Source organism: Dasypus novemcinctus, chromosome 14, assembly GCF_030445035.2.
Source record: "Dasypus novemcinctus isolate mDasNov1 chromosome 14, mDasNov1.1.hap2, whole genome shotgun sequence".
NCBI lineage: Eukaryota > Metazoa > Chordata > Mammalia > Cingulata > Dasypodidae > Dasypus > Dasypus novemcinctus.
This window is the reverse complement of record NC_080686.1, coordinates 20,994,232-21,013,799: the sequence shown is the minus strand read 5'-3', so window position 1 is coordinate 21,013,799 and position 19,568 is coordinate 20,994,232. Positions and strand designations below refer to the sequence as shown.

General features: G+C 37.5%; 1 protein-coding gene across 1 annotated transcript in view; it reads right to left on the bottom strand.

Moving 5' to 3' along the window:
• The window catches only part of UBXN2B (UBX domain protein 2B), a 32,953-nt gene extending 18,483 nt beyond the window's left edge, over positions 1 to 14,470 (bottom strand). Inside the window, exons 1-5 of the mRNA XM_004484340.4 lie at positions 14,309 to 14,470; positions 7,358 to 7,461; positions 5,388 to 5,538; positions 2,625 to 2,708; positions 1,519 to 1,628 (exon numbers count right to left, since the gene is read on the bottom strand). Of these exons, the coding sequence (XP_004484397.1) occupies positions 1,519 to 1,628; positions 2,625 to 2,708; positions 5,388 to 5,538; positions 7,358 to 7,461; positions 14,309 to 14,398 (539 nt within the window). The 5' untranslated portion in view covers positions 14,399 to 14,470. The remainder of the gene's footprint in view (positions 1 to 1,518; positions 1,629 to 2,624; positions 2,709 to 5,387; positions 5,539 to 7,357; positions 7,462 to 14,308) is intronic.
• Between the last annotated feature and the right edge of the window lie 5,098 nt (positions 14,471 to 19,568).

Here is a 19,568-nt window from a genome sequence, read left to right as displayed (position 1 = left end):
AAAAGGATGAACTGTCTGCTTCATTTATTCATATGGGGTCCTTGAGAAATCCTAGTGAAAAAACAGTTCCATTTATCACATCCAGTTGATAATATTCATGAAAAGAGAAAATCAAATTCATTCATTCTCCATTCCATTACTTCATATAAACAGAATTTCTTTCAATTTTACCCTGATAATTGTTTTGACTATTTGTCTTAACTTATTAAAATCTAGGTATTACAAAATCATAAAAATAACATGATTGACGAATCTAAGAGACAGAAGGACAGGTGAGTTAAGGATATTCTTAGGACGGATCAGAGAATATATAGTTTATATATATATATAAAGTACATATTATAACTTCAGACATATTTGTCAAAATCTTAGAGTTTTATTTTTAAATAGGATAATAAGAGATTGGAAAAAATTAGGCTAGAAGACAATAGACTGGTATGTAACAGACTTGGAACCGACTGGCTTTCTGTAATGCTTCATTATATGAGGGACTAACATTCAACTGAGCTAAACATGTAAAAATATCCTACAGTATTAATTGTATTCCATAGTTAGGAATGAATTTATGACTATGTTTAGTTTTGATTCTCATAAATACAATTTAATATTTAATTATTTTTCTATTTCTGTACAGGGCAGAGAAAAAAGTGACTTAAATGTGCCAGGTGCTTACAGGTTAATTGCCATACACAGGTTAATTGCCATTCAAGTAAGATTTTTAGATGTTTTTAACCCCTAAGAAGCATCCTCAGGTATGCCTCTATGGAAATTACCAAAATATAATTTGACTGCTTATATAAATAAAAAAGCTGAGAATACCTAGAGTTTATCCACTTCTTGCACTAACCTTTTGAAATCTTCTGCCAGCAGTAAATGCCACTTTAAAAGATTTCTAATATAAGTTGCTGAATTTCAGGCATACATGCAATGAGTCACCCTGTTAACAGCAAGCAGGACAGTGGCTTAGAGGATGGGGACTACGTGCTAATCCATTCATTGATTTATTACAGTGAGATGAAACAAATTTGCCATAAGAGAAACAAAAGCCTGTCTTGAGCACTGCTGCTTTTTTAAGTTATGAATTTGTACCAAAAAGCAAAAATTCTCCTTCTACCTCCTAATACTATTTCCAGTAACAAAACTTCCATATAAATCAAAATACTTTGAAGTCTGTATAAATTAGAATTTACAGAGGATGGAGTATAGAGTAGCTTCTCTAGAGGACGGGTTTCCAATGTGTGCTCCACAGAACTCCTGAAATTCTTGTGTGTATATGTTGGTATATAGCATGTAATTTTCTTTTTGGGAATTAAGTCAATACTCTCATCAGATTTAAAAGGGGCCAACGACCACCACCTTTCCTCCCCCAAAGAACCACTGACCTAAAGACAACATACCCTTTATGTTTATGAATACCCTTTCTCCCCAGCAACCACTTCGTGTCCAATTCTTAGTCTGTTTAAAAAATAATAAAGTCCCACCCTAAGTTAAAAGTAGAATACAAATAATACACCTTACCCTCTCTTAACAGACTCCAGAAATTGAGCATTTGTTGGGTCATTGTAAGGTCTCAATTCTCCATCATCTAAACTGAAACCATTGCTCCACAGTTTAAGCAAAACCTGAACCTTTTGAGCAGAGGGAAAAAAAATGAGAAAGAAATTCAAGAATCCATTTCAACCAAATCATTTTAAGTCTCAGTAATTGTGATGTCTCACAACATATTAAACCATTTGCTTAATTTAAAACATGGAGTTATTGGCAGTATCCTGCTTAGCATATTTGTATCTAGCTTAACAAGTAGACGATGGCTGAAAATAACAAAGTATGCAACCTGGCACTGCCTTTACAGTACAATTACTGTTGTTGTTTTTTAGGAGGTACCTGGGATTGATCCCAGGACCTCGTACATGGGAAGCAGGAGCTCAACCACTGACCTACATCTGCTCTCCACTAAGAGTTGATTTTCTTCATTGTTTGTTTCTTAGGAAGTACCAGGGATTGAACCTAGGACCTTGTAAATGGGAGACAGACACTCAACCTCTTGAGCTCATCTGTTTCCCAGTACAATTACTCTTGGTTGACTAAGGAAAGAAAAGCAATCAGGAGAGAGCACCCACAGGGCCCACCCACCTTCACGTCTCTCTTCTGTCTGTGCTCAGATCATCTTCTGTCCTGCTACAAAACTTAAATATTCATGCCAGTAGTCAAGAAAGAATTTGCAGTGACTCTCCAAGGTTAAAATTATAAATGTTCAGAATGAAATTTTAAGTCCAAAATTTCAGAAGGTTAAACAGAAACAAAGAAAGACTTTAGGTGTTTTTGTTTATAACTCAGCTCATTCTATATGATGACAGTACTCCATTTATAATAACTACAACATATGTGTAAGCTTTTTCTGACATAGCAGAATATTCATTCATTTACCAGTTACTGTACCTCCAAGTGCAAGAAATACTGATATACTTAACAAAATTCAACTGAAAAACCTAAACATTCACCCTTTTAATACATTTTAAAACATCAGTTAAAAAAGATTATATTGTCAAGTTTTACTTCAAAAAACAAACATTAGTAACTAGAGGCAAATATCTACATTTTTTCATTTTGATTAATGGACCTACATCTGGCAGGTGATTTTCTCCATAGATGTATTCAGACCGCTTACAAAAGGAATTCCCCAATCTGTAGCCTCCACCTGTGAATGACTAAAATACACAAAAAGTGAGCTAAAAATTCACTAAGCCTCATTATGCAAAATATTATGAGACATATATTTTAAAACTGTATCAATCATAATTAGCCAAACTGGTTCATACTTAACTAGGAAAATTTTATATTAAAATAGAGGTCTTGTGTTACAGAGATATGTATTCAAGTCAGAATTTGTTTCTTTCCATACAAACACTGACTCAGAACCTGAAATAATTTTGGCCAATCTTAAGTTAAGAAATGTATTTATGCATTGGAATATATATTTTAGTACAGACAAAATTAAAATAAAGCCACCATTAATATTTAAGTCATATTTCACAAAGTAAACAGAGTGAAGAATTTTATTAAGGGGTATAAATTATTCCAAAGAAGCTCTATTTTGTAAGCTGATTTTATTCAACTGTAACAAGCTAACAACAATTGTAATTTTTATCTTACTATACAAATCACAAGGTATTCTATTCATCAGGTAGTACAGCATATGAGGTAAAAATACTATTCCTTTTAATCATTATTTCATGAATGAGCTTTTAATTATTAACTTGTTTTATTTTCTATAGAGTAAATTATATTAACTCCCTATTTTCTTACAGAATTGGAGAACTTGCAAGTACCAAAATTACACTGGGTTTCACTGAAGGGAAATTTTAAGCTGTTGTTAAATGATGCAATGAAAACCAAAATTTTATGTTTCACTTAAAACAGTAGTTCTCAGCAATGGATATCTGTCAAAACTATCAGAGAAGCTTTTTCAAAAGGCACATATCTAGGCACACCTCAAACCTAATGAATCATAATATCTGAAGCCATGCGATAATTTAGAAAACCTCCTCAAATGATTCTGATGGGGAAATATCTATGTTGAGGAACCCTGATTACAAGAATACATGACAATTACATGCAAAAGACACTTGCAATTGTCTTTGCTATAGCAATACTGAGTCAATTAACAGTTATAAAAATTGTGTAAATTTTATAAAAATTTACAAAGATGCATGAGCTATTCAATGGAGGAAAAACTTCTTTTACAAATGGTGCTGGAGCAGTTGGACACCTGTAAGCAAAAACCAAAAAAAATCTGGACATACACCTTATATCTAACACAAAAATGAACTAAAAATGGATCATTGGTTTGTATGAAAAAAATAAACCTATAAAATGTTTAGAAAATAAGATAGGAGAAAATCTTTGGGACCTTGGAATCAGCGTGATCCATAAAAGAGGATGAAAGACAAGCTACAGACTGAGAGAAAATATTTGCGAACTATGTATCTGACAAAATATAAATGTCTATTAAGATATAAAAAGAACTCTAAAACTCAACATTAACAAAATTAACAATCCCAATTAGAAAATGGGCAAAAATCATGAAGCGACAATTCACCAAAGAGAAGAGTAAGGATAATGGCAAATAAGAACATGAAAAGATGTTTAAGATCACTAGCCATAAGGGAACTGCAAAGTAACATCATTAGGGAAAAATGCAAATAAAAAACACAACGAGATATCATTATACAAGTATCAGAACGACTCAAGTGAAAATGAGTGACAACACCAAATGCTGGTTGAGAAAGCAGACTGATCTCTCCTATGTTGTTATCAGCAATGTAAAATGGTACCAATACTCTGCACAATAGTTTAGAAATTTCTTTTAAAAAAAAATTACATGTTTATCATATGACCTAGGAATTGTACTCCTGGACTAAGCATCCCAGAGCAGTGACGACTTAGGTCTTCTCTAAACCTATACAGCACTGTTCACAGCAGCTTTATTTGTAAAGGCAAAAACTGGAATCAATCAAAACTTGCCCTTAGTAGGTGAAGGGTTAATCCACATCCTGAAATGCTACTGGCAATAAGAAGAAACTAACTATAGTGAGGCACAGTAACCTGGATGGATCTCAAGGGCATTGTTATTCTGAGGAAAGCCAGTGTCAAAGGTCAAACTGTAACAAATGCACCACACCAAGGAAAGAGGTTGTTAATGGGCTAAGTGTGTATGGCGTGGCACATAGGGACCCTCTGTAATTTTTATGTAACATTTATGTAGTCTAAAGCTTCTTATAAAAAAAATTACATTAGCACACACACACACACACACAAAAGGTCACATACTGTTATGATTTCATTTATATAATGGTCCCCAAATCACGAAATTATAGAGATGCAAAATTGATTCAGACGAGCCAGGGGTCAGGGAGGTTGGGGGAGACGGCAGTGGGTGTAGCTATAAAGGGAGACGCCAGGAGGGAGGTGTCTGTGGTGACAGAGGGGTATCTTCACTCAAGTAGTGTTACACCAAACTATTGCATATGGGATAAAATGACATAGACTGTTACAAATGCACACACCGTACCAATGTCAAGTTCCTGGCTTCACTACTTCCTCTAACTATGCAAGATGTAGCTATTTAGGGGACTGGGTGAAGAGCACATGGGCCCTCTCAGCTACTTTCTGAAACTCTGTAATTATTTCAAAATAAAAAGTTAAAAAAAGTTTTATAGAAAGGTAAGTAAAGGCCTCAATTTTTAATCATTAATAGAAAGAATACAGAAAGGATGACTTTATAAAAATGAAGAATTTAGAGAAATGACATTTATAAGGAATATAAAAACTACCAAAGGAAATAAAATACAAAAATGGTATATTTATATATAAAAGTTAGCACTCACCTTGGGTTTGTCATCACCTGAAGCTCTTGTGGCTTCATTCAGAGGGACAGCCCCATGTTCCTTTGCCTCTTTGAAGAGTTCATTCACAATTTTCCCAGTTGAAGGTCGAACTATATGCAATCCACTGTACTCATGTTCACTTGAATAGAACCTTTCAACATGATAGTTCATAAATAAGAACTGAGAATGGACATAAACTACTTTAAACTAAAAAGCTATATAGTCCTATGAGACTTATTTTTTTAAAAAGCTATTTCTATAACTTCTGTGGAAACCTTTAATATAAGAAATGGAATTAAGGATAGGTTAAATATATATACTATTCTTCAATATATACTTTCTTACTCCGAGTTCGTAGAGATTCTGGTTAGCAAGTTCAGGATCCAGACCTAGAACTGGCTTGCTCCCTTCTTCCCCAGCCCTCCCCTGCCCCCAACTCTGTAATTGCTTAGCAAAGGCATCTCCTTCACAACTTGATGTGGTGGGAAAAGGCATGTTCACAGATAGGACCTAGTCTCTTCCTCTGCAAAATCCATCCTCTGTGGAGAGCTAGTCAGTGAACAGACCTTGAAATTTAGAAAGTGTAAACATCTAACTCTAGTCCACAGTGCTACAGATAAGAATTTAGTTCTCGGGGGTTCAGGGACTGAAAAGAAAGTTACTCCACTGCAAACCAGTGTACTGGCTATGTAGTAATTAATTTCTATTTTGACTTCAACTTCATAAATGGGTCCTAGGGAGCAGGAAAAATATCCTTTATATATATAGTTATTGGTATACTCTTTCATTTTTTAAGATTCTTTTCAATCAAGAATATCAGAAAATATAGCCAATCCAATATCAAATGTCAACACGGAGACTTCTGGCTTAAGGTGACAACCAAAGCTCAGATGTTTAGTGTGGTAGTTTGAAATTATAAATCCCAAAGAGAGAAAGATTATGTTTGTGGGCTGGTCCATGCCTGTAGGTATGAGACCTTCTTCAACTGGACCACCTCAGTGAGGCATGACTTGCTGGATCTGATTGAAAAAAAAAAGGAGACACAGAGGAAAAGAGAGCTCTGCCATGTATAATACTGCCATGACAGAAAGGAGAGGCTCAAGGAGCTAAGGCCCTAGAGATGATAGCTTGCAGGTGAACTCAGGAAGAAAGCAGAACAGCAGAGCCTGAGAGAGAAGACGGGGAAAGAGACAAGCCCTGCACCTGGCTGGCCTCAGCTGAGCTGAGGGCGTTGGTACAGTCTGGAATGGAAGGCAGAGACCAGGCAGTCACTGCCTACCATTTTGCTTCAACAGGTGGCAGCTGACCAGGGTGAGAAAGCACCTTTCATGGTGCCTTGAAGTGGGCTTTTGACAGCCTTGGAACTATAACCTTTTACCCCAAATTAATACTCTCTATAAAAGCCAAAGCGTTTCAGGTACTTTGCATTAGCAGCCCTTTGGCAAACTTTTACCCACAAAAGCCCACTCCTTTCCAAATCCCCACTAAATTGACATAAGAAACAAAACAAGGAGGGGTAGGGGTGGAATTAGGTCAGATTTGGAGATTAGGAACAGACTTTCTTAAACACTTTCTCCAAAAGCAGGATAAACACAGCTGAACAGGGAAGACAGAAGGGCAGGTGGGTGCTCACGTCACTGTAAGTGAAGGAACAGTTCGCATGGAGGCCGAGCAGACTCCAGCAGAAGCCCACTAACTAAGGCTACCTGTAAGTGCCCATGGCTGTCCTCCAACTTGCTAGTGCTCTGGAGAAGAACAATGGGGCCTGAGTTTACCCAGAGCAGCAGCGTATGGAGGGAAGAGCATGGCGAGCAAGCAGAACATTGCCACGGCCGGCTCTCGAGGGTTTGCGTTAAAGAGAAGGAGCTTGACGCCAGGTGATTTAGGCAGCTCTGGGATTTGTCAATTAAAAAGGGTTACCATTTTAAAAACAAAACAACACAGATAAGGCAAAACACAAGAGGACTTACTTCTGAGGTGGTGTTCTTGGGCTTTTAAAGACTGTGGCTTTAGTTCTATCAGTCTTTGAAGATTTGCATTTTGCTTCATCCTCATATAATTCTGCCAAGGCCAACTACATAAAAAGAAGCTTGTTATAAAGTCTAACACAAAACAGTGACTTGGTAACTGAGTGGTAAAAGTTTCTCATTAAAAAAAAAATACAGGTTGATGCTTCAGAAGATAACTCTCTTCCACAATACAGGTACTATATCTTTCACTTTATAGTAGAAATAACCAAAATGCCACATAGAATAGAATAAATTCAAGTATAATTTCAAATTTGGACTTAGATAATTCTTTTGCAATTCCTTTTTAAAATATTTGAAGATGTTTCACACTAATGTCAACTTATTCTCAGAAGGGCTCATGAAATAACTTTATTGAGCTGTTCTGAGTTTTCAAAATTTGGGCACATAAAACAATTTCAAAATTATTCTGTTTAAAGGCTTACAAGGCATAAAAATGTCATCAAGTTTAGGAAAATGTGCTTCTGAAAAAATGAAAGAATGAATTTTATTATACACACACAACTTACATGCTTTTTATAAAGCAATGTTAAACAAATAATGAATATAGATATATCATTGGATATCTTCAAATTCAAATAAACAGAACTATTTGTTCTTGAAATGGGAATTTTAAAAAGTAATCCAAATATCTCAGTATCGTGTAAGCTATTTTCCCCCCACTTTTGACATCTCGGGATATCAACTCAAAGCTTTCCTCTTGACCCTTGTGGCTATTCAATTATAATTGGCATGGCCATAATATTTTGCATGTATAAAATCTCCAGAAAAAGTGTTCTTCTAGAACTTAGAGATTAGAGACAGAACTTAGAGATCATTTGGACCCACAAAAGATCTGAAAACTATCTCTGCTGCTTCAGAGATTTGAGGCAGAGTTAGTTTTTTGAAGAGTCTATTAGTCAAACTTTAAAATACCTACAAAAGAAAACAAAGTAAAAAGCTTAATTTTCCCCCCTAATTTTATATCCCCCTCAACCCAACCCCCACATAAATCTAATTTCATATTTTCTAACATGGCAATTTTGCTAGAAATTCAAATTACAGAAGAGCTCTGTAAGCAAAAGAACTGGATTCAAATCCTAACTTTGGCCCATTTCAACCATTCTTCATGAAGCCATTTCTGATTTTCTTAACTAATCATATCTTTCTTTTCTAGATCTTCAGTATCACATGCTATCCCTTTAATGATATTTATGCTAACCATTATATTGTCATTATCTGTGTCCTTTTCTTACTATTTTATACCCCCTGCTATATTTCCCCAACTGCTGTTAAGATAATGCTTATCAGGCACTCCACAAACACAGGTTAAATTATGCAAAGACTACAACACAACATGACTCAGAAGCAGAAACAGATTAATCAAATCATGGATTTTAAATGGAGATTATATTTGTATTATGGGTTTGTATTTTTTTAAGATGATTTGAATAAACAGAGAAATATGTACTTTAACAGAATATGAAAAGCACTAATTCAACTTTTACAGTTAAAGAGATAATGAAAATTTAAAAACCAATCATCACATTCCAATCAAACTGACAATACTACTCTTTGTGTTTGTGTATTTTATGTTCCCTTTTGAATTTGAATATGTGACTGAAATATTTATCAGAAAGAAAATAGGGCCTGAACAATAAATTCTCTTGAATAACAGGCACTGATGGGCTTGTTTCTGAAGACCAAAGTCCATATTAATGCTACCACAATTAACTATGTATCAATTTGGCTCATAAATTTACAGAATATTAGACTTGGACAGAACTTAGAGGTCATTTAGTCCAGTTCCTATCAGGTGAGGTCCCTGAGACCCATAATTTTATAAAAAATGATACCACTTGAAAGTATTTAAGCGGGGCTGGGAACAAATATTCCCTAACTTTTTCTTGATTTCATGCTTTCTATTAAGCATCCCTCAAATGAAATGGATAAAACTGCCTAAGTGTTGATGTGTTAAATTTTAGGAAATGTAGATTTAAAAAAAAAATGCTGGTCTCAAAACATAAAGAATGCTGGTGGGAGGCTCGGTAGATTGCGACAATTTAGAGGATTTTCATGATAGCCTATAAAAGTATAACCTACTTTAATGGAAAACAGGTAAGTACGGCAGAGAGAGGCATGCTCAGCATGTATTTCAGTACTCCCCTATGTTTCTGGATTGCTTTGCATTTGGCATGGCCTTGGAAAGGCTGTGGACAAAGGATGGAGTGACTTGAGGAGACCCTCCACAGTGAACCCTCTCTAGCCTCCCTGCAGTAAATGCTCAAGCCTTGTGTCCAGAGTGGAGTCACAAGACAGTGAAGGACTTCTCTGCTTGGATGTGTGAGTGACCACATAGAGAAGACTCCTCCTGCCTGCCCAGCCAAAGCACGTGCATTGCTGAGAGACATAAACTTTTACTATGTTAAGCCCTCTGATTAGGGGTTAATTTATTACTCCAGTATGATCTAGCTATGCTGGACTAGTATTAGGGAGTGATCATTCATACTGAAAAATAATTATCTGCTCTACTAAAACAAGCCATCACAAATAATCTTTCAATACAAATCTCCGTTTGCATTTTACATTGGATTTGCAAAGGTTCTGTTTCTAAACAATTTTTCCACAAGCCATCTATTACAAATATACTAGATAACTGCTAAGAATTTACTATATGTGATTCTATTTTTTGAAGCCTTGAGCCCAAGACAAATAAAATCTGACATTTTGATTGTTATTTACAACAGTATCACTCTTTTGTCAAAGTACAGTTATTTTTTCTTCTCTAAGAGAAGTTAATCAAACCCATTTTATTCAATACAAACTATGTGCTCAATGAACCAATTAAATTGTGACTAATCCTTTTGGGTGGCAAGGAACTTGGAAAAAAGTTTTCCTCTCTCAAGTAAGGGCTCACTGCCTAGAGCTCAATTCTCTTCTAATGAGGGAACTTTAAGGTTCATTTGGGAATATTTCTATTCCTGGCTATCATTCCGTATAACTAGGTTATGAATATCCCTGGACTCTAAGCCATCTACATAGTCATTGGTTGCTTCATTTTGAAAAAGACTCAGAGAAAACATTATATGGACCAAATATGCTTTTTTAAAATATGAAACACTACAAAAGTTATTAAATCTAGTGATCTTTGCAGTTGGGGAGAAAAAAGAAGAAAAACTAATTTGTAAGAAATAAGAGTATCAGGTAAATGAAGCAATCCATCAACCCTAGAAAATAAGTGAAGAGGAAGGAAAGAATGGTGGAAGGCATCACTAAAGTAGCTTACAAACTCTCCAAAGAAAGAGTATGGCTTTATTAAAAATAAACCCTACCACTCAAATAATTTCTTTGGTGAAATAAATGAATAAAGCAAATGGTATAAAATATCGCAATGAAATAGGGGTATGCAGAAAATGTTATTTATTAGCGTAGGGCGTTCACCTGGAGGAAAGGTCCTAGTTATTAATAGTACATTATTAACATAGAGGAATGTGAATGATATTTAGAGGGAGTTGATGCCAGGACTCATGATTTAATAGGTTTATCAGTAAATGTTATAATAAAGAATTTTAAATTAAACTTATTGTCATAGCAGATAATACTACACAAAAGAAGAAATGATAATTTAAATTCATTAAATCAAATTGAAGTACTGGTCAAAACCAATGTACCACAACAAAATCTCAGTGAAACAAAGATAAAAACATATGTATTCTTATTTAATAATGCATTATTAATTAACAGGGCAGAGTGTCCTACAATACAGGCATTTTTCATAATTTAATATTATACACAATTCAGAGAGAGAATAAAGTATGTAAGCATTAATAATCTTTCCTCTAGAATTTGACATGCGAAGAACTTGAAAAGAAACCTGAAAGCAAAGTAATTGAAGAGTAGGTAAATCAGGTACAGAGCACAAGATGAAAAGTGTTAGGACTCTGAGCCTTAGAGCAGCAAATGCCAGAAGGTAGGAAGGTTTATTATATGGAATAGCAGCATCTGTATCACCTGAGAACTTGTGAGAAATGCCGATGCTGAAGTTCCACCATAGACCTTCTGAATTAGAAACTCTGGTGTGGGACCCAGCAATCTGTGTTTTAACAAGCCTTTCAGGAGATTCTGCTATAGTCTAAAGTTAAGAACTAACGATAAATTAAAAAAAAAAAAAAAAGAACTGGTGATATACAGAATAATGATACCCCAAAGGATTAGGATATTTGAGGCAATTATAACACATCAGACATTCTTATCCTTTTCTCACTTAGAGTACTCTCCTTTTTGCCCCATATCACCAAGTCTAATTTCAACCCTAATGAGTACTGAAGTTACCCTAATGTCCTGCAACTACAACTATAGAGAACACAGAATTAAGAACAGAAACTATTCTGGAGGAAAACTGGGACAGAAGTGTACAATTAAACAAACTGTTAAAGCCATGTGCATGGATGGACCGAGGGGCATCAGAAGAGACTAGGGTCTCTGAAAACATTCAGAAATAGTAATGATCCTTGAGGAGGTCTTTAGGTTTAATTTTGTCCACAAGTGCTACCCCAAGTTTTCCCATTGAACAATTTCCAATTTGAGGAGAACTGGAGGTCAAGACTGGTTTGCTATCCAAATGAGATTTCAAAATCTGCATTTGTAATTCTGAGGCTCAGGGTGCTGGGAGGCCTTCGGAGAGACAACTCTACAGCTTTCTTCTGGTGGCACCTGACAATTACTACAAGAGCAATCCTCCTGACTTAGATGCCAACAAACCCCATACCACATGGCAGCTAAGATATATTTTCTTAGGAGTACTTTTGCTTATTCCATTGAATAACATACCACTCTTCCTCTACAACACCATGAAAGACTCTTAGCCTGAGCTGACAGGGAAGTAAGTATGTACTGAGAAGTGCACCAATTGGGTAACTCTTAAGATTAGCATGGTTAGATTAAACAATAACATGATAGCCCAAAAATAATCAAAATCCAAGAAACTAGTTAGGGAGAAGAACATTATAAAATTCTTTTAAACCTTTGATACATACTTTATTTCTTGATACATCATCACTTTGGTTGTTTTCAGGTTTCTTTTCAAGTTCTTCACATTCTTATTAAATTCTAAAGGAAAGATTATCAATACTTAAATACTATACACGAAATCACATTTCATAAAGTAATCAGTTACCCACTTACCAAAGCATAATGCAGAAAGGAGAAAAAAAAAAATCCCTGTCCTCTAATTTATGGTGGAAATGAAAGCATTTTCACAATTAACATCTACCAGAATATCACAAACTATTAATCATATATTAATCCACTGGATTTGGATTAAGTCTGTAAACAATTTGGCAGGCCAGTTATCAATATGCCAATAGCTTGGCCATTAAGCAAGCTATTTTCATTTTCACATAAAAAGAAGAGATTTAAATTAGAGGGAAAGGATATTCAGTGACATAGTTTTAGTTTTAATGGCATTAGAACAGACCAGCCAGTGTAAACGACAGTTTCTTCCCTTGAAGGAAAAAGAACCAAGTATTTATCAAGCAAATACCGTGCCAGGATAATATGGGGATTATGTATAGGCACTTTACAGTCATTATTTAATCCTTACAACACCAACATCACCCCCTATACAAACCAGGATCAGAGGGGTTAAGACGTTTCTCCTAACTGGGCAGGACCAAGATTCAAACCAAAGTCACTCTGACCACAAACACCATTTTTCCTCCAACGTCTCATCACATTGTCTCTTTAGTGATGCTGGTCTATAATAGAAAAGATGAAGTAGATGACAGCTTCCTATTCCTTGATTATGCTTAGTACTACCAAAATGACTCATGACCACTCAGTACCTATATTTGGGATTATTCTACATTTGATCCATTTCCTAAAAAATATTCTCTAATCTTACACTGTGATCTCTCCACTTTCCAAATTCCTCATTTAATGCAGTTTTTACTTTGGCACGCAATCAAATTCCATCTTAAAATGTTAGGTTAAGTGTATTCACATCCTATTTATCAAAAAAATCTGTAGGCATCCTAAAGGTAGAAATATCTTTTTCACTTTTTATCTCCCCTTCATAATGTCTTGCATCGACTGTGGATTTACCTTTGCATTGCCCAGATTTCAGCAGTATGTAAACTGCCAGCAGTCAATATGTTTGTTTAGAGAAGTAGAAAGAAGGTGTGACTATAAAGCAAAACAATTCCTTTATCAAGGTGCGTGGATTCAAGCTCCTTTATTTTTAATTGTATCTCCTTAGAAATGCTTGCTTGTTGAATTTTATCAATGATCTCATAAGGAGACAGAAAAAAAAAGCATAAAATAAGCAAAATGGTGGTAGAATGTAGTAGAGCAGTATTTGGCGCCAGTGTCCTATAACGTTATAAAGTTTTATTTCTCCATTTCTTATATGCCATGTTTTCTAGAACCTAGCTTTAAAAACCAGGCTGTACAGCTGTAAGATGAGACGCTTTAGTTCATTCCTTTTTAAGAGAAAAAGTGATACCTCATGAAAAGGCACTTCTTTTTTCTTACTGTGTAAGTAATCAAGTCAGAAAGAGCATCCAAAACAAGAAAGGAGTAACCAGCACAAATGTCTTTACTTTCTAAGTGTCCGCTGACTTCCTACGGCCACAGTAAAGCTTTCTTCTGCGGTAACTCATAACAAGCCGCTCAACTGGCCCCACAAAATTCCTTTCTCAGTTAATTGGCTTCTTAGTTGAATCAAACTGTAAGGATGGGATGGGGGGAAACGAGACCCAGGCACCAGGGGAACTCGGGCACCTGTTACCACGCCCGGAGAGACCCGCAGCGCCGGAGCCACACCGCTCCCGGGAGGCTCGGTCAAGGCCAGCGGCGGCTTCCGACCCGCTGCTCCCGGCCCCGCCCGCTCCCGCCCTCTCCCGGCTGCCACCGCACCTGCAAATCCCGGGCGCTCGGGGGCCGCGGGCCGCAGGACCTCCGCTCCGCGTCGCCGAGCTCTGGGCCGCCGCCGCCGCCCTCCGCCATCTTCCGCCCGGTAGCCGGCGCCTTCTGCCGACGCACCTCCCAGGGACTTCCGGGCCGGTTGCCGGGCAACAGGTTGGCGGGGGCGGAGCCGCGCGGGGCCGAGCACCGCTCCCGCCCAGTGCGCGCTCTCGGCTCTGCGGGCACGGCCGGGTCGGGTTTATCCTCTTTTTCCTTAAAGGAAGCGGGCCGGCTGAGGGTTTTTGCCTCAGGAGCGGCATAGAGCGCCCTAAGTGGACTACTGAATCCTGCGCGCAGCATATCCTCGCAGGCTTATTACCTCAAAGGGGAAACTTGCGGATTGCAACCTTTCCTTTGTAGCGTCGACTGCGTCTTATCTTCCCCGTAGAGGATAGCGCGAGGTGGTACTGAGCATGCAGGAAACTCTAACACTCTTTGCAGTCGGAACTCCACAAGATTAGCTCCTTCATTCCTTTTAAATTTATTTGAACTCCTCTCTTATGCCCCAAGGGATCCTCTCCTGTTCCCCGCGGATGCAAAGAAAAAGTACCGGTCATTATAGAATTCCCAACCTAGTGGGGCAAAGAGGTGTAAACACGTAAGATAATAGGAGACTGCTACCCAAAAAGTCACTACTACGTTCACTGAGAGATGTCATGCTGTGGTAATTTGAGGAGTGATAGGACAGTGAAGCCACGTTTTCAGACTTTTTGAGGTCAGTGGTATGCAAGTGTTTAATACAGGAGGTGTTTTACACTGGGTGGTGAGAGCCTGTTAAATTTCCAGGAATTTTGCAAGCTAGTTGTTAAACACAGCCATTATTAAAAATTAAATTATACAGACTTACAATGAAGTTGTATTAAAAACAAAGGTAATAAATGCCACAAACTCATCATTTCCTAACTATATTAATACATTTTACTATTATCTATGCTCTTGACATACTATATAATGGTGCACTAATGCTTTTTTTAATTTAATGTATATTTTTTATTAGATATGTAGGTTTACAGAAAAATCATGCAGAAAATGCAGTTCCCCTGTGATGGTTAGGCTATTGTGTCAACTCAGCCAGGTACTTGTGCCTAGTTGTTTGGTTAAACAAACACTGGGCTAACTGTAATACAAGGGCATTTATGGACTTTAGTCACCATTGACTTTACTGCAGTGGTACATCATAGATAGCTGGTTGTAATTACACCAATCAGGGAGATTGCCATCAGCAATGAGTGATGCTTAACCCATCAGTTGAATGCCTTAAAAGGGGAAGTGATTCCAGCATTGAGAGAATTTCCCACCTCATCTTTGGACAGCCAGCATCTCCCAGAACTCATCAAGAATCTACAGTGGACTTTCATCGGAGCTCCCGGTTGCAGCCTGCCTGCAGAACTTGAACTTGTGCATCCCCCTGGCTGCATGAGAGACTCTGATAAATCTCTTACTCGCCACAGATATCCCTTGTTGATTCCGTTTCCCTAGGAACCCTGATTAATACACCCCCCCCACCACTATATATATATATATACACACACACACACACACACACACACACACATACATATATAGTATCGGTATGGGGGATTGAACGTGGGACCTCTTATGTGGGAAGTGGGTGCTCAACCACTGAGCCACATCAGTTCCCCTGATTAGTTGTTTTGTTTGTTTGCTTGTTGTTTGTCTTTAGGAGGCACCAGGATGGAACCCAGGACCTCTCATGTGGGAAGCAGGCACTCAATGCCTTGAGCCACATCTGCCCCACCACCGTAATTGGCACCTTGCATTAATATGGTAACTTTGTTAAAATTGATGAAAAATATTGTAATAATTGTACTATTATCCAGAATCCATAGGTCACATTAGGGTTCACTGTGCTGCACAGTCCTCTTTTTAAAAAAATTGTTCTTGTAACGTACATACAACCTAAAAATACTGTTTTACCGCATTCAAATATACAATTCAGTGCTGTTTATTATGTTCACAATGATGTGCTAATATCACCACCATCACTCACCAAAACTTTTCCATCACCCCAAGCAGAAAGAAATTCTGGTCCACCTAAGCACTGACTCCCCATTCCCAACTAGCCCCTGGTAACCTGTATTCTAGTTTCTCACTCTATGAATTTGCTTACTCTAATTATTTGAGATCATTGAGATCATACCATTTTTCTCCTCTTCTGTCTGGTATTTTTCACTCAATATGATGCCTTTAAGGTTCATCCATGTTGTCACATAAATCAGAACTTGATTCCTTTTTTTTCAAAATTTATTTTGTGAAAGCAACCTATCCAGGCTTTCTACCTCTCAGACCATTGCTTCTAAGTTTCCTCATTGGATCCTTCTACTTTAAATGTTGTTTCCTAGCTTCCAACTTCTTCCCATGTGCTCTTCTCACTCTATACATGATCCCTGGTGCCCACATCTCCACCCAGAATCTCAGATGTTTTGTTTGTATGCTCTTGGATGCTGATGGCTTCCCCTACCACCACCTCTACCTAAGAAATCTAAGGGGGAGCTTCTGAGTCAATGTAGCCCAAGTCTATAGGGCATCTCTACCCTAATGTTCCACAGGCTCTGCTCTCATGTCCCCAGCCTTATAGCCCCTGTCTCATGGATGGGTGGGCACTGCCATCTACCTAAGAACCTTGGCCCTAGGTTCTTTTATTTTTTTAATAAAATTTATTTCTAAAGAGGTGTTAGATTACAGAAAAGTTACATCAAAAGTATGAGGGATTCCCATGTATCCCCTCCCTCTCCCACATCATCCCCTATTTTTAAAAATGTAGCAATACAATTTATTATGATGGATCTGTAAAATCCACTCATTAAAAAAATGCACGTTTAAAAAAGGACTCACTTGTAATAAGGAGTAACTACCTACAGTAATAATCTAAAAAATAAAACCATCTTTGTGACATTTATCTGTACTTCACACATCTAACAAATACTGAAGGAGGCAACTACCATTGTTTTAGTTTCTTTAAAGCCAAAAACTCTAGCACAAATCAGAATTAAGAGAAACTTCAGAATGGTCACATTTGCATTCATTTTTGGCTGAACTTTCAAAGATTCCACATATAACAAAAACCACAACTTTGAACCAAAATGAATATTAAAAACATTTAAGCCTTGTGACAAACTTACTCTACAGAAGCAAGGAAAACAGAGTGAACAGTCACAGCAGTATATTTTTAGAAGTGAAAGCAATCACTTATTTCCTTTATCAAACAAAAGTAATTGAGTCAACATTTAAATAACACTGGCCAAGTTATTTATTATTCAAGAATTTGTTTTTCAAGTTGTGTCTTTAAAATGTATCCATATATATTTGGATTAAATTAAATTTATACATCAAAAACATTTTGCTCAGAATTCTAATCTTAAGTATAAACCATAACTTATCAAATCATAGTCCAAATACTGTATACAATAATGCTACTATTTAGTTTTTTTGGTTTTGTTTTGTTTTGTTTTTGTAAAGATTTATTTATTTATTTAGTTCTCTCCCCTTCCCCCCACCCTGGTTGTCTGTTCTCTGTGTCTATTTGCTGCATCTTCTTTGTCCACTTCTGTTGTTGTCAGTGGCAGGGGAATCTGTTTCTCTTTGTTGCGTCATCTTGTTGTGTCAGTTCTCCGCGTGTGCGGCACCATTCCTGGGCAGGCTGCGCTTTCTTTTGCGCTGGGCGGCTCTCCTTACGGGGCGCACTCTTTGCGCATGGGGCTCCCCTACGCGGGGGACACCCCTGCGTGGCAGGGAACTCCTTGCGCACATCAGCACTGCGCATGGGCCAACTCCACACGGGTCAGGGAGACCCAGGGTTTGAACCGCGGATCTCCCATGTGGTAGATGGATGCTGTAACCACTGGGCCAAGTCCGCCGCCCCATTTAGTTTTATATACTTCATCTGAAAGACTTATCTTACAAACAGGAGTTTCGCCCTGTTTCTCCCAAATAATTGTCCCGCTGTCTAAAACATCAAATGCATTTTCCTTCATTGGGCTTTGATAAAAACAATGTTGGAGAATATTCCATTGCATGAATACATCACATTTTGTTTATCTTATAATGGTGCACTTCTGGACACCTCTTTCCAGCTCTATACTCAGTGACATCAGGTTGAAGTATTTACATCACGGATGTTGGAAATATCACAAGTTAAGTGCTTGATTTATTGCTTTGTTGATTGTCTAGATTTAAGCATAGGGTGGAGAAAATGCTCATAATACAGAGGGAACTTAAAAGTGTGTTGTGTGTGTAACTGTTATGAGGTACATTGCAAAAAAAAAAAGAGAAACTATTCTTTCAATATTTGAAAACTATTAGTCAATTCAGGAAAGAAGTTGCTCAAATCATTGAGTTCTTATGTCTGGTTTTGTTGTTTCACTTGTGTCTTGTTAGCAGAAACGAAAATATCCACCAGTATTCAAATGGTCCTCTTTCTCCTTATGAGGAAAAAGATGGTATCTCTACTCATTCTTTTCCAAAGAGATTGGAGTACAGATACCTCACTTCCCTTCCTCTTGCTCTTTTATATTCAGGGGTGAGGGAGTTCAAGAATCAAGGAATTTATTCTGCTGTGAAGACTCCTCCAGGAAGGTCTATCTCACACTCACTTGGGTGTATGATTTGTATCACATCTCGGGGTGCTGAAATGGGAAACTTAATTTTCCCTCTTGCTGTACTTGTTTTCTTTTCTTCTTTTCTTTCTCTTAGACTGTAAGATCATAGACATCATGGATCTTGTCTTGATCTCTAGTGCCTTAACATAGGACCTGGAACATAATAGCACGTTTTATAAATGTCCAAATGAGAAAAAGAATGAATGAATGAGGCAGGAATCCATAATTCAAACCCAGTTTTTATTTTTTTATTTTTTTATTTTTTTTAATGTTACATTTAAAAAATATGAGGTCCCCATATACTCCCCACTCCCCTCACCCCACTCCTCCCCCCATAACAACAACCTCCTCCATCATCATGATACATTCATTGCATTTGGTGAATACATCTCTGAGCACCGCTGTACCTCATGGTCAGTGGTTCACACCATAGCCCACACTCTCCCACAGTCCACCCAGTAGGCCATGGGAGGACATACAATGTCTGGTAACTGTCCCTGCAGCACCACCCAGGACAACTCCAACCCCTGAAAATGCCCCCACATCACATCTCTTCCTCCCACTCCCTAACCCCGGCAGCCACCATGGCTACT